We start from the raw sequence: 15,629 nt of genomic DNA, 5'->3' as shown, positions 1-15,629 counted from the left end.
AAATTCAGTCAGTTAAACTAAAATGGCCCTCATCCCTGTTTCTTTACCAAAAAAAGAGTGTTCATGTGCATGCACCCTGCGCTGTTCTGCACTCTCACTGTCCTATACCCGCTTTACCTTCGTCAATGCACACGACTCAGTTGTAAGACGGAATCATTCATTAAGCTGCACAAAAGGGTCAGCAAAGACAAGCATTTGAGAAAGCATGACCAATTTTGGTCCGCCGCAGCAACAGTATAACTTCCTGCTGTCTGCTGGTTACACACTAGTACAATTCTCTTTTACAAATTACTACAATTACAATTATTAAATTTACAGTAAAAATAACTATATTATTAAATTATTAAATGTACAATTACAATTACTATGTTGTTGCAATAGCTATTAGTATAACTGCTATAAAAATATGAAGTGTAAATAGAATAACCAAAATAACTTAATGTACATATTCTTATATTGTGATCGTATAGTGAGATTTAATTTATGTCTAGACAAGTCAAATATTAAGTACAAGGCGATGCAAATACAATATACAGCATATCAATTACAACTCCATCAATTTCCAATGACGCTAACGTACAACAATTTTCATTCAAAGATAAACACTACACTCTAGCGGTCATAAAAAGGTACTGCATGTAAAGGCACGGTAATGCCGTTATAGTGAGTAGTCATTACATAACGAATAAAAGTTAAAACATACATGAAATATACAATAAATAACAACATTGGTTACCTGCACAAAAAGGGTCAGCAAAGACAAGCATTTGAGAAAGCATGAACAATTTTGGTCCGCCTTAATGAAATATATTTACATCAAATTAACATTGTAATCAAGGTCAATCAAGGAGCCTCAAGGTTAACTGACAAAAGTAACTGAAAGTTACAACTGATCTTAAGTTGTCGCCAAGGCGCGATTTCTAGTGTAGTTTTTAAATGTTAATTTTTTTATAGAATTATATACAGGACATGTTATAAATTAATTAAAATATGATTTTAATAACTTTTATTGCGGACCCGCTACTTGCCTACCTACCGTAGCAACAGTATAACTTCCCGCTGCGGTCTACGCACGATGCATCTAATATAGCGTAGATGGAATACAAAATAAAAGCCCATTTATGCAGGATTTAACATTCAATATACGAGCTGACTAAACCTGTTACATGCACACTATACCAGTACTGTTGCTGTTCTTGTTTATTCTAATCACAACTGCCCAGAGAAAAGATTTCACCGAGGCTTGGTGCACTCTACCTTACTTTATATCAACTAGATTGTTATTTACTGCTTAAGGTTCCATGTTGTGACTATTCATGACATCTTGTACTTTTCTTTCAATTCGACTATTGTGTGCTGATGGAGCTGGTGTTTCTCATGTTCATGCATTTAAAAAAGACAGACAGATGAATCATTCGACAACACAAACCATTGTTATTATTGTTGTTATTATTTTTTATTTCAGTTCTTGTAAACATGCTCATGCAGATGTACTTGCATGAGCTTCATCTTCTCTGTTCTCAGACCAAGATAATGAGGGTGTCTGAGACTCTTGACTGCCAACTGACTCTTAGACCATTTTTGGCTCTATCTCCATCACAGGCTCTGTCTTCATCACAAGCTCTGTGTCCACCACAGGCTCTGTGTCCATCTCAGGCTCTGTCTTCACCACAGGCTCTGTCCCCAACACAGGCTCTGTGTCCATCTCAGGCTCTGTCTTCACCACAGGCTCTGTCCCCAACACAGGCTCTGTCTTCATCACAGGCTCTGTGTCCATCTCAGGCTCTGTGTCCATCACAGGCTCTGTCTTCATCACAGGCTCTGTGTCCACCACTGACTCAATGTTCAGATCTTCTCTGTGGACTGGGTCTTGGTCCAGCTCTGGCTCAGTTCTTGTAAACATGCTCATGCAGATGTAATTGCATGAGCTTCATCCTCTCTCTTCTCTGACCAAGATGATGAGGGTGTCTGAGACTCTTGACTGCTGACTGACTCTTAGACCATCGTCGGCTCTGTGCCCACCACAGGCGCTGTGTCCACCACAGGCTCAGGGTTCAGATCTTCTCTTTGGACTGGGTCTTGATCCAGCTCTGGCTCTTCACCCTGTACCTTCTCTTCCTCTGGCTCATCCTCCAGGTAGATGACCTCAATGTCGCTCATCTCCTCCAGTTCCTCAAAGGTGCTGTCCTTGTCTGAGCCGTCTGAACACTCAATTATGAACCGAATTTTTGGAAGACTGTAATCGAAGAAGGTCTCGCGTTCCTCCAGAGTCTCATCGGTGGCCTCTTCTGTCTCGTACACAGGCACCCCTGGCAGCTGCCAGCCCCCTGAACCAGGCCTACATTTCTCCGGGGACATGGAGAGTGGCTGCACTATGTCCGGTGTTCTTGGGGGTGTCTCAGGCTGGACTGAGATTTCCTGGACCGTGGTTGTCGTTTCCCAGAGCGCGGTAAATTCGGCATCACTGATCCTTTCAACATTTCTGTTCTTTGAGTTGGCTTCTGCGGCAGGCGAAGGAGGTCTAGAGTTTCGACGGGAAACACGATCAGAGCCTCTTGTGGTCCTTGCCCCGCAGCAGCATAAAATGCTCGCCAGTGTGAGGAAAACGCTTACATTGCGTTCCTTCTTTCCCTTCTTCTTTTTCATTTTTGAGTCTCCCCTGTCTCTGTCATCCGTGACAGGTGGTTGGTTGGAAGCTAGTCGCTCGCTATGAGTTTGACCCATGTCTAGTCTTCCTATTCGTTAGCGTTTTAAAGTTGCAGAGTATATTCAAGAAAATATTTTAATGAGCTAAACGACCGGAGTTGGAGCCCTTATATTCGCTCATTCCATGTGACGTCACAATCGAGAGTGGAACGGCTGTTAGTTACTGGGCATCCAAGGAACTCTTGTTCTCCCAAAATTGCTGCTCAGAAATAACCAAAAGAATGACCCTCAAATGTGTAACTTTAATAGAAAATGATATCATTGATTTTTTTTCTTTTTTGTCAGAATTGCGTATTCTTACAAATGCGAAATATTTCACTTAAATTATCGCATTTGAAAATACCATCGTTGAGAGCGTGCAAAACGAAGCTGGGTATAGTTTAAACACTCCGTGAGTATGGTAAATGGCAGGAACACCCAATTGCTGTGTTTTGTTTCTTTTTGTTGTTTAAAATGAGGTTATGCGGTAACTTTTCTTTCAGTCCTACTGTTTCGAACGTATGTTAGAGAGACATGTTATAATTGCTTGCGGTGCACCGCGTCCTTAATGGGACAGATTCGCTAGAGAGTGAGAAAACGTCAATTTTAGTCAGAAGAAGAACAAAACGTCGATTTAAGTCAACTGTCATTTTTTTTTTTTTTACCTTACATTACTTTGTTAATTGGGAGAGTGACAAAGTGAGAATGACTCGTCTTAAATGTATATGAACTTATGAAAGAATAAACCTGATCCCAAAAGAGTGTACGCAAGACAAATGTACTTTATAACGAAGCCAAAATGTACATCAAATCTACTGTAGTTTCTTATGTAAAAAATATAAAAATGTTGAATATTCCTCAAGTCAAATATTCTTTGCCTAAAAGCAAACAAACAAACAAAAAACCCTAATCCTGTAAACACTGACCTCAAAATTTCTCCCAAGAAAAATAAATCAGTTTAATGAAACACAAAATTTCAGTTATAGAAAATACTGAGACCCACAAACATATCATTCATGTAACGTTTTGTTATTTATTATTTGTCTTTGTAGAGTAACTATGTCGTTACAGTATTCAGGCTTTCTTATATATGTTTTCACGCTGTACTTCATTTTTGCCTCAGAAAAGGATGAAGGCTATGACCATCCGGTGGCAGTAGTTCTTAATGAGTTTAAATGATGGTGAATGTGTTGTATAATCAGTTCCACCCCGTAATTTTTGATACTCCACTAAATTAGTGCTACGGTTTCATATCCTTTCTACCACAGTTCTGTGATTTTATTTCTAAACGTTCTATTCTAGAAATGACCACAGGGGGGCGTTGAGAGAAGAGTATCAGTCGCCACCCATACGGTCTTTCACAAAATAAACGAAGTATTTACAGTGATTTTAATAACGGACTTAACGCTGTTCCTGTTCAGCATTCCCGTCCTTTTATCTCTCTATCTGTTCAGCGATGTGTCCATCCCTCTATACTCAGCTCAAGTCGGATTCTGGTTCTGTTACAGAGCTGATTTTTTTTGAAAATGTGTCAATTATATGCCCCGCTTATCTTTGTGCAGTTACTAGTCAGTCATAATGTATATAAATGACCCAGTGGCAACAAACGAATGATGCACCACGTGAAACTGGAAAAATGCAGAAGACAGTTAATCTGAACTGTAAACCAAAGTGTTTGTCTGGAAAGTATTATCTTTGATCCTGAATCGTTGAAGGGCCTTTTAGAGGATGGGTGCGAAGGGGGCTCAACGCATCACACAGGCAACAACGTGCTACGAAGGCGGGCTTGGAGGACTCGAACTATCCCAGCATGCAACGCACGGAGAGCCCGGCGGTACGTTGCAACGTGCTGAGGCAAAATACGGAAAAGGAACGCATGCATAAAATATAAAGTAATCACATCTTCAAAGGTTACTTCGAGCAGACGTTTCAAGTTGGACCCGAGTCTGTAACTGACAAACGTGCCATTGTGTCTCAGAATCTGTGAAATCACGCCAGAAGATGTCTTTGGTTTGTGCAAGTAAGTTAGCGAGCTAACTAGTTAGCCAGACTGAATGAGTTGTTGGAGATGGGCTAGCTACTAGACCCTAGCACCATAGTTAGCAGAGGACCTATATAGTTTTCTCGTTTATTGCAAAAGGCGACTTTACCTGCAGCGTTAAGGTGAATGATACACCAAAACACGTATCCAGAGTGTATTTTAAAAGCAGCAAGCAAAAGTGCATTCGTAATTTGATAGGTAAGAAAACGGACTAGTTAGCTTGCTAGTCGGCAAGCAATTTATGGGTCTGTTGGGACAACTTGCACTTAAACAAAGAGCGTTGTCATAATTTAAAATGAAATCTTCTACAACTACATGCACGTTTTCTACCTTTACTCAGTGCGGTTTAATGGTTTAAAGTCTCACAGGAAGTTATGTTAGAATATAGTTACTAATACACATGGTTTAACTTAACAGTTCCAAACTTGCAGAATCGCTGTACGCATGACATACAGTTTCATATAGTTAGTCTTACACTGAAGGTACATTTAGTTGTTTAGATCTGAGTGATCTGTCGTGGAGGGGTTCACTAGGGAATACAGTCTAACCATTTGAACTGAGCGCAAAAAAAAATAGAAAGTGAAATTACGTTCTTCCTTCGTTTTTGGCGCAGTTTCCAATGAGGTGCCGGAGCACCCCTGCGTATCTCCAGTCTCCAACCAAGTGTTTGAGCGTCGTCTTATCGAAAAATACATCGCGGAGAATGGAGCAGATCCTATCAATGGCCAGCCATTATCAGAGGAGCAACTTATCGACATCAAGGGTTTGTGTTTGACTTTGATACGAATGACATCAGTCCAATAACACCGTTTGCAGGCCTAAAGAGAATATTGAGACTTAAACAGTCTCACTGTTACAGTGTATTGGTCATTTGTAAAGGTAGTAATCGCCTCATTTCAGAATTATCAGAGAACTGTTCATACATTGGTGGTTAATTGCTTTTTCTTTACCGTTATAGTGTCTCATCCCATCAGGCCCAAAGCTCCATCTGCCACTAGTATTCCAGCCATCCTCAAAGCACTACAGGATGAGTGGGTAAGCAAATGAACTGTCTTCTCAGACAGCCCAGAGTTTCCTGCACTCAGCCTCTCTTCTGTTTGTTCTTTGTTTAGTCTTGTTCTTTTTTTTTGTGCGTTAAGTCTCTCTGAACTTTATTGTGTTTTTCTTTCTGTGCTGAAACTTGCACTATCACACATCCCCCTGTATATGTTTGTTCTTCTTTGAGTCTCATTTTTCCTTTGAAATTGCTCTCCCTCAATCCTCTCTTTCTCTCTCAGGATGCAGTGATGTTGCATAGCTTTACCCTAAGGCAGCAGTTGCAGACCACGCGGCAGGAGCTCTCTCACGCCCTCTATCAGCACGACGCCGCGTGCAGGGTCATCGCTCGTCTCACCAAAGAGGTCACCGCCGCCAGAGAGGGTAAGGCTCAGCGAACGCGGTGGCTGTTCGGGCAAGTGCGGTCGGGAGAGGCTGGAGTGTCGGCGCTGTGGAATACGCGTTTCCCTCCGCATCCAAAAACTGCTTTTTTTTTGGAGTTTTGAATTTCATCTGACTATTGAAGATTTTTTTAAGTGTGTAACATGATAACCTCTCTCTCTCTCTCGTTTTTCTTTCTCTTTCTAGCTTTGGCTACTCTAAAGCCTCAGGCCGGATTGGTTGTACCCCAGGCAGCTCCGGCCCAGCCGTCGGTTGTGGTCAGTAATTGGTTCAAAGACACGTCACTCAGTCGTCTACTTTTTGTTTCACAGACTTGAAACGCATCACTCTTGTAGCCGCAAAATCTTTACGACCCGTTGCGTGTCTTGTACCTCTTGTTCCCCATTTCTGATCTGTTTTTTTGTTTTGTTTTTTTTCTCTTCGCAGGCTGGAGGAGAGCCGATGGATGTGAACGAGCAGGTGGGAATGACGCCGGAGATCATCCAAAAGGTGAGAATCCCACAGACCGGGAAACGTAGCTTTTTGAAATCCGCACGTGCGCAAGATCCAGACCTCACACTCACCTCTCTCTCTTTTTTTTCCTTTGTTCAACGCGCAGCTTCAAGACAAGGCCACTGTCCTTACCACGGAGAGAAAGAAGGTGAGCGCTCTGTGAGCGTGTTACGGGTTGCGAACTTAACCCGAGTCACTCTCACTCCAGGCAAAATCGCGTATTGTTTCTTCCGTTTAAGGGACTAATTGTTATCTCTCTGTCGCTCGCCCACAGAGGGGAAAGACCGTTCCAGAAGAGCTTGTCCGAGCCGAGGACCTCAGCAAGTACAGACAAGTGTCATCTCATGTTGTGAGTATTTTTGTGTGTGTGTGTGTGTGTTTGTGAGAGAGTCAGAGAGAACGATGGGGTCAGTGACCGAGAGAGACGGAGAGTGTTGGTGCTGCCGTACATCTGTGAATTCCATCGATCAGAATATAACTGATACTCCAGGTGAACCCGTCACTCTCTCCAGTTTAAGAACGGAACCTGTGTTGTCCGTGCTGAAATGACTCAAGTTTGTGTGACATTTTGTTTTCTCCTTCTCTCACAGGGCCTCCACAGTGCCAGCATCCCTGGCATCCTGTGTCTGGACCTGTGTCCCTCCGACACCAACAAAGTCCTCACCGGTCAGTTTGACACACACACACACACGGTAGATGTTGACTGCTCTGTGTTTGTTTGAGTCTTTTTTTTTAATGTGAGTACTGACTGAGTGCTGTCTGACTCAGGTGGTGCGGATAAGAACGTGGTGGTGTTTGATAAACATGAGGAGCAGATTGTGGCCACACTCAAAGGACACACCAAGAAAGTCACCTCTGTCATATACCACCCCTCACAGGTGAGAGACGCACACACACACACACACACACACACACACACTCAAAGGACATACCAAGAAAGTCACCTCTGTCATATACCACCCCTCACAGGTGAGAGATATACACATACACACACACACATACACACACTCAAAGGACACACCAAGAAAGTCACCTCTGTCATATACCACCCCTCACAGGTGAGACACACACACACACACACACACATACATACATACATACATACATACATACATACGTTCACCTTCCAGATAAACAATGCACAGTCTCACAAGCCTGAACTCTAGTGCATTCTCATCTCTCTGACACCACACACAGGTGTCTCATTATCAGTGTTATGTTTCTCAAGGTAATGCCAGTACTTCTGATGTAAATTGCAACACTTTACACATTTGTTTTTTTTTGTGTGTGTTGGTGTAACTCTTTTCTTTCTCTTTTTCGTTGTCTCTCTTCTCTGTGCAGTCGGTGGTGTTCTCCGCCTCTCCGGACAGCACTATCCGGGTCTGGTCTGTATCCGCCGGAAACTGCGTGCAGGTCGTGCGTGCTCACGAGGCCGGCGTGACCGGACTGTCTCTCCACGCCACCGGAGACTACCTGCTCAGCTCCTCTGAAGACCAGGTAAAACACACACACACACACACACACACACACACACAGAAAACTTCCTCCTCTGTTTCTCTCTTTCTCTCTGAGATGCAGTATTTTGGAAACTAATGTATTTCTGTCTGTTTTCTGTGTTTGTCAGTACTGGGCTTTCTCTGATATTCAGACTGGACGAGTTCTCACTAAAGTCACTGATGAAACGGCCGGATGTGGTGAGTCTTCATATATTCCCATAGCCAGGTGTTAAACACTGCGTAAGCGTCTATGTTGATGTGTATGAAGATTTTTTTTTTTATTATCATTATTGTTTTTTCTAATTATAATGGATCAGATTATTTCTCGAATTCAGGCCTCTTCCAATAAAATATCAGTGTCTTTCTCCTGTTATACACGCGTGTTGGTCTGGGACAATAATGATGTCTTGCGAGGACCATGCTGAAATCATTTCACAAATGGAATTCTCATCTTTTTTTTTTTTTTTTTCCCCTCGCATTATTTTAAACGAGTCTCTGACGAGAATGTGGTCGCCCGCCAGTTCAATCTTTCATTATCCGCTCCCTAGTAACCAGTGTAGTTTCTCTGTATTTTTAAAGTGCTATCGTTAAGACTCTTCAGACATAAGACAGTGCACATCACTTGACTTTGAATAATTATAAGCTTGTTTCAAAGCTCCCTTTGTTATCCAAGGCTTTGGAAGAAGCTGTCTCCAAAAAAAAAATCCTGATGAGTTCCAGTGGTCTTTTTGTGAAATGCCTGGATGTCTGGATTCTGGGCACAATGCACAGCACTCAGTGTGCTCTCTATAGCGTAATGAATGGTTCGACAGCCGATACAGAAGAACGTTCAGTCCTCTTTCTTTATGTTTTGTGTGACGCTATCCATCCACAACTCTGTTCATTCTGATTATGTTAGACACTGGGCGGGGCTAACTGTGAGGTGCCTTTAATTGGCTCGATTCTGTCTGTCAACAGTTTTTAATTGGCGACTCCGTATCAGCGGCAGTAAAACGGTCACGTGGCGTAACTCAGGGCTTAGTCCTAAGCCCCCCTGCATTTGATTCACAGTGTGTTTGTTATATGATCATGCAGTGTTGATGGGAATGAACTTTGCGTTAAATGTAAATGAGAGGTGAACAAACAGTGTCAAGGATCCATTCTGACATGCAAACCCAACCAAAAGCAGTCTTTACTCTGTCACTGTGTCCGAGTCTGTCTGTCCGACACATACCTGCTGACAGACTGAACTATTCATTTTAAACATGCAGCCATAGAAAAATGATGTTCCAGTTTGTTTACCTGTCACCCTGATCATTCTCTTCTCTCTCTCTCTCTCTCTCTCTCTCTCTCTCTGTTCTTTCTCCAGCCCTGACTTGTGCCCAGTTCCACCCTGACGGTCTGATTTTCGGGACGGGAACGGCTGACTCCCAGATTAAGATCTGGGACTTGAAAGAGCGCACTAATGTGGCCAACTTCCCTGGCCACTCAGGCCCTGTCACCGCTATTGCCTTCTCTGAGAACGGATACTATCTGGCTACAGGTGTGTGTTTGTGTGTGAGAGAGAGAGTGAGAGCAGGAGTATGGCGAACACTTTGGAGATTGACAAGCTATGTCATCTGTCATATCATTTTGAAAGAATTGATATTATTTGCAGGCTTATTTGCAAGCTTGGATTAGGATTTTTTTGCCGTATTTTATTCATAGTAACTTACTAATAATGAAGCTGTTTCCAATGAAAATAAATTTTCTCCAAAAAATCTTCATTTGAATTGCCCACATATTAGGGTGATTACGGTATGTACTTTGAGCTGTACTCTGTGCATGTTTGTGTTAAAGTGCATGTTAGGGTGATTATCGTATATGCTTACTGAGGTGTACTCAGTGTTTGTTTGTGTTAATGTGCTTATTAGAGTGATTACGGTATGTACTTACTGAGATGTAGGCTACTCTGGGTGTGTTTGTGGTTAATGTGCTTATTAGGGTGATTACGGTATATACTTACTGACGTGTACTCTGGGTGTGTTTGTGTTTAAGTGCATATTGAGGTGATTATGTTATATACTTACTGACGTGTACTTGGCGTATTTTTGTGTTAAAGTGCACATTAGGGTACATTATGGTATACACTCGCTGAGGTGTACTCTGGGTGTGTTTGTGTTAAAGTGCATGTTAGGTTAGGGTGATTATTGCAGGGCTTAATTTTCTTCCGGATTCTGCCGGAACGAGATCCGGGCTCACCCAGATTGGGACTGGCACCTATTTGATTGGATCTGGTGCCTCCTTTTGTCACTATCAAAATCTTTAAATACATTTTGTGTGATATTTTAATGCTATCTGTTCTGTTATTCTTTTATTTCCCATTGAAGTTACTCGTAAATCGCTTGTTTGTTCATAGTGCTTTTTGTTGTATGTGCTGCGCTGTGATAGTACTGAAAAGAAGCGGAGGACATCGATAGACAGACAGACAGACAGACAGACAGACAGAGCACTTCACTTAGTTCGGGTTCTTAGCCTGCTTGCTTTCCGTGGTTGTAAACAGAACTTTCAGGCCTAATTCCATTTTCCCCCATGGAAGCAATCCACAGGCAGAAGAGAAACGACAGGACAGGGAGGGGACACTCTCCCCCTGCTGATTTGGAGTGATTATTGTGAATGCTCTGATTATCAAGTAAAGGATCAGCTACAGCGAGCTGGTCATTATTGCGAAATAAACCCCTACACAGAATAATGCAGGACCCCGACGCGAAGCGGACATTATCCCGCTTATTACACGGCTGCTTACTAAAGAAATCAATAATTTGTCACCAAATATTGATTTAATATGATTTTTACTCATTTAAAAATGATCTTACTGCGTCCGCCTACACACACAAAAAAAAGTCAGTTAGCGTCCATAGCAACGGTCTGTCGTAATCGACCAATCAGAATCGAGTATTCAACAAGGCCATGTAATAAATGTAAATAAATAATGCTTTGTTTGTGATGACAGTTTTGTCTAGTTTTAACAGCTGGCACCTAGGCGTTGTCCAAAGTGCTCCAGGCACTGTGGTTTTTTTGATGCGTTTTCTCTCCCCTGACCCACCGGAACAACACCCATACTGTTTTCCAGGACCTTCTAATTTACAAATTAAAGACTGGATTATGGTCCATACTCACTGAGCTGTACTATGGGAGCGTTTGTGTTAAAGTGCATATTAGATTCAGGTTCAAGTTACTTTATTTGTACCTGAAGGTAGATTTGGTTTGCCGTAGACAAGTCATCATCCTTCTTGACACACACTTTACAAACACCCTATATTAGGGTGATTACGATATATACTCACTGAGGCGTACTCTGGGTGTATGTTTGTGTTAGAGGGCATATTAGGGTGATTACGGTATATACTCACTGAGGTGTACTCTGGGTGTATGTTTGTGTTAGAGGGCATATTAGGGTGATTACGGTATATACTCACTGAGGTGTACTCTGGGTGTATGTTTGTGTTAACGTGCATGTTTCTCTGCGTGTCGTAGGGGCTCAGGACAGCTCCCTGAAGCTGTGGGATTTGCGTAAGCTGAAGAACTTTAAGACCATCACTCTGGACAACAACTACGAGGTGAAGTCCCTGGTGTTTGACCAGAGCGGGACGTACCTGGCTGTGGGCGGCTCAGATATCAGAGTATACATCTGCAAACAGTGGTCTGAGGTGCTCAACTTCACAGGTGAGGGAAATGTGATGCTAACACTGGTGTCACCACCGAAAACTCTCACTAAAACAAATGAAAAGGTGTCTGTGTGTATGAATAATCTAAAATGTACTGTATTTTTAATTGTAAGTAGATTATGTGCTACCTCAATTCTAAAGATATTCAAAATGTCATAGTTTCAGTGTCAATGAACTAGGTTGCTATATTTGTCATGCACTGGACGTGACATCAAATTTCATAGATGAGGGAGACGTGAAATTAGAATACATGTTAACTGATGAGAAACCATTATCATTTTCCCACAAATAATTGTCTCTTGTTACATGTATGTGTAGACTTCAGTGACATTAAGATTTTTTTTCCCCCTTGTCCTCTCCGCAGAACACACTGGGCTGGTAACGGGCGTGGCCTTTGGTGAACACGCCCAGTTCCTCTCCTCCACGGGAATGGACAGAAGCCTCAAGTTTTATAGCCTGTAATAACAAAGCTCCAATCCTGAAAGTGACAGCTCGGAACCGATGACTCTCATTGGCTAATGCTAATGAGTAGAAATTAAAGGCTTTTCCAGTCGTGATTTCAACTTTCTAAGACTGTAACATCTCTCCTTTTTATTCGTTTGGTTTCACTCTGAATTCAGAAGAGTGTGAGTGACAGAGAAGAAAGCGCATTACGTAGTTTTTAAACTATACAGGTTTAACTTAAAAACACCGCCGTATTCTGCGTAGATCCATTTCTTCATTTGTAACGCATACAGTTTATAGATACAGTTCGATCCCGTGCTGTAATGTTTGCCTTTAATTTTCATCGTTTCAAATGTGCAGGTGTGAAAATTTATCAGTATAGTGTATTTGACCATTTCATATTACAGCTCTTAAACGAATTATATATTGCATCCCGTTAGATGAAACAAACCGTATTCTGTCTCAAACAGAAGAAACAGCTGCGTGAACTGCGCATGCGCGTTGGCATGAGCATTTAGAATTTTTGGTTTATTCAGAACCGTTTTAACACACGTCATTAGTGCAAACCGATTTGACTTTGTATTGGTTATTTTTATCCTTGTTTTTATTCTTATCCTTTTTTTGTTGATTGTCATGTTGCTTACGTTGTTTTACTGTGTACCTTTACCTTGTATGATTGTCAGGATGTTTCGGTGAGGTGAATTATAACGATTTTTATGTGTAGGAACTATTTTTACATTGAGATTTTGCTATTCCTGCCTGTCCTTCTTGATCTATCATAGCGCCCTCTTCTTTTTTTTTTTCAGATCCCCCCCCCCCCCCCCCCTTTTTCTTTTGACCCCTTTCTCCTGAGGAGTGTTTGTAGCTAAAGAAATGTATGTAATTACTCTATCATAATAAAATCTTCAAATACCACCCTTTTCCCCTCGAGTTTTTCTAAGATTTTTAAATGCAAACCAGAGGCGTTGTTAGGATCTTGAAACATTGGGGGCTTAGCCCCAGGGCCGGCCCAAGCATTTATGGGGCCCTAAGCAGAATTTGATTTGGGGGCCACTCACCGCCTTGGCGCTGCCAATACTATTGACTATTGTCAATGCTTGACCAGTCGCATACCTACTGTAAATCTAACACACCCATTATCAGTTTTATTAGTTGTAGCTGTGTCACTTACATTATACCAGTGTCTGCCTGGCATGTTTTTACCCTTCTACAGTTTTTAATTTTAAAAAGTAGTTAACTTGCAAGAGTAGTCTGGTGTTAATTTGCACTTTAATATTCAAAGTTATACTTTAAGAGTCATTTTAAGAGAGTGATAGTGTTCAGTATAAGTTTGCTCTTTTGTTGAATTTAATCATTTGTAAAACATTAATGTAAATGTTTGGCACGATATTGACTTATATTGCATGTTACACGAACATAGTCGGACCCAGAATGGTAGAAAAAACACTCACTCTCTCGGCTCTGGCTGGTGCAAATAGACCACTGCAGACCATCATTTGAGCACTCTTTTAAACTTCTGAGCTAGGTGACAGGCTTACTATTTTCATGAATTTCACCCCAGAACGAAACGTTTTTGGGCAAAATTCGTGAGGTGTTTCGCTGTGTGGAAGCCTAGCATAAAAGTAAAAAGCAAGCAGATGCGTTCTGTCCGACATTATTTTTTCCACACGGAATTTACCCAGACTTTCGCTACGCAGCGTTCGGTTCCCAAACCTGTGGAAATGCGGGCCGGTTCTCAAAAGGCACCAAGGCAGTACTGGCTCCGCACCGGCACGGGCACCAGCACCGTCCAAGTGGAAAAGCGCTAACAGAGAACCCAAAACGTACATGCGTTTCTGATTAACGATATCATATTATTTTCGACTGTTAATGTATGATCGGAATGACAGATGAATTGATCCGGGGCTATTTTTTATTATTTTTATTGTTGTAAAAAAAAAGAGAGAGAGATCCGGGACTATTCATAAAACATTCGGGGCTGTAGCCCCGGACGCCCAGGTCTAACGACGCCACAGATGCAAACCATAAAGCCGATGTTCTGCAGATGAACCGCTGCCTTAATTACTATATAGAATTATCTTTTCATATATGCATTATTAATGGAAGTAGGACATATATAGCCGTAGTTGTTACTGTGTTATAAAAACGTACTGCACGGTATCTCATTGCGCTATGCGTATCTGGGGCAAGTCAGGTCCTGTCTGCGCCACCTGCGAAACATCACATGGGTTTAGAACGGGCCTATTCAACTGGCGGTCCGTGGGCCAACTCCGTCCCAAAAGCGAAACCAAGTTGTCCAAAGATGACAGTAGTCAAATTCAAATCATACGACAGGTAGTTCCGGTCGAGTAATTTGATTGGACAAGAGGCATTCCTCGAGGGTAGATGTATATACATTATAGCAGCATTGGGACGCTTTACCATATATATCACTCCGCTTTACTGCATTGAGGGCATCTTCCTAGCCACACAAAGTCGAAACGTAAACAGACAGTCCAAAACTTCTGGCCCATGATGAACAAGGCATTGTTTTGAAATCTGGTCCAATTCAGTTGGCAGGTGAATACCCCTGGTTAATACACTGCCAGATGCCGACAGACGGCATGCGTTGTTGTTAGAGAGTTAGCGAACCGGTTCAACTTCGTTTGCTGTGGACTTACTGTGTTTACAACGCGTCAGACCCGTTTGTTTGAATCCATGTACTCGCGATGTCCAGTAGGGCGAAGGAGTGAATCGTTTACCTGTGAAATTTTACCACTGCGATAAATAAGGAAACTTTGAGGACCAAGTAATACCCGGTAAGGCTAAACATTTCTCTCGAAGGTGTTAAGTTATTTGGATGTTATTTACATTTAAGGAACTAATTTGTTTAACGTCGGAAAGTGAAAATAATGTATGACGACCAACCGTGGACTATGGCACTGCGACACAGACAAGGCGAGGATGCTCTTGTTCCTGATAATTTCATGTAGGTAGTTGTAAACATGATGTCGCGAGCCATGAAAAGGGCTGCTACGGCAGTGGTAGCGAAACTGGTGCCCACCGAAGCTAGCTCGTTCTTAGCTAGCTTAGATTAGTCCCAAAAGATTTGTCTGGAATGCCGACATAACCTTACGGAGATAGTTCTGCGCTATTTTTAATTTATGTGAATGTGTACCGTGACTCTTTAATTTTACCGGAAAGTGGAAAGAACAATAGTTTTGATTCATGTCGTGCCCTGGCACCAACGCATTTTGGTAGCAAGCTAGCTAGCTGCCAGCTGTGTAACACAGAAACATAAGTTTAATAATCTAACAATTTAAAAGGCTTTGACGTTAGCGAGTCTACAGCTTGTTCGTTTTTGGTACC

The 15,629-nt window shown here is 42.0% G+C and overlaps 1 protein-coding gene across 1 annotated transcript; it reads left to right on the top strand.

Moving 5' to 3' along the window:
• The first annotated feature begins 4,556 nt into the window (after positions 1–4,556).
• Positions 4,557–13,032, top strand: LOC115824037 (pre-mRNA-processing factor 19). The gene is made up of 15 exons (XM_030788114.1): positions 4,557–4,705; positions 5,340–5,489; positions 5,685–5,761; positions 6,004–6,145; positions 6,350–6,420; positions 6,590–6,652; positions 6,762–6,803; positions 6,930–7,004; positions 7,246–7,321; positions 7,424–7,533; positions 7,997–8,152; positions 8,280–8,349; positions 9,500–9,673; positions 11,647–11,835; positions 12,202–13,032. Exons 1-15 carry the CDS (start codon positions 4,687–4,689, stop codon positions 12,297–12,299), a joined length of 1,512 nt encoding a protein of 503 aa, XP_030643974.1. The 5' UTR covers positions 4,557–4,686; the 3' UTR covers positions 12,300–13,032.
• Positions 13,033–15,629: the final 2,597 nt, after the last annotated feature.

This window comes from Chanos chanos, chromosome 11, assembly GCF_902362185.1.
Source record: "Chanos chanos chromosome 11, fChaCha1.1, whole genome shotgun sequence".
Taxonomy (NCBI): domain Eukaryota; kingdom Metazoa; phylum Chordata; class Actinopteri; order Gonorynchiformes; family Chanidae; genus Chanos; species Chanos chanos.
Note: the sequence above shows the minus strand (reverse complement) of the source record. Positions and strands in the feature narration are given on the sequence as shown.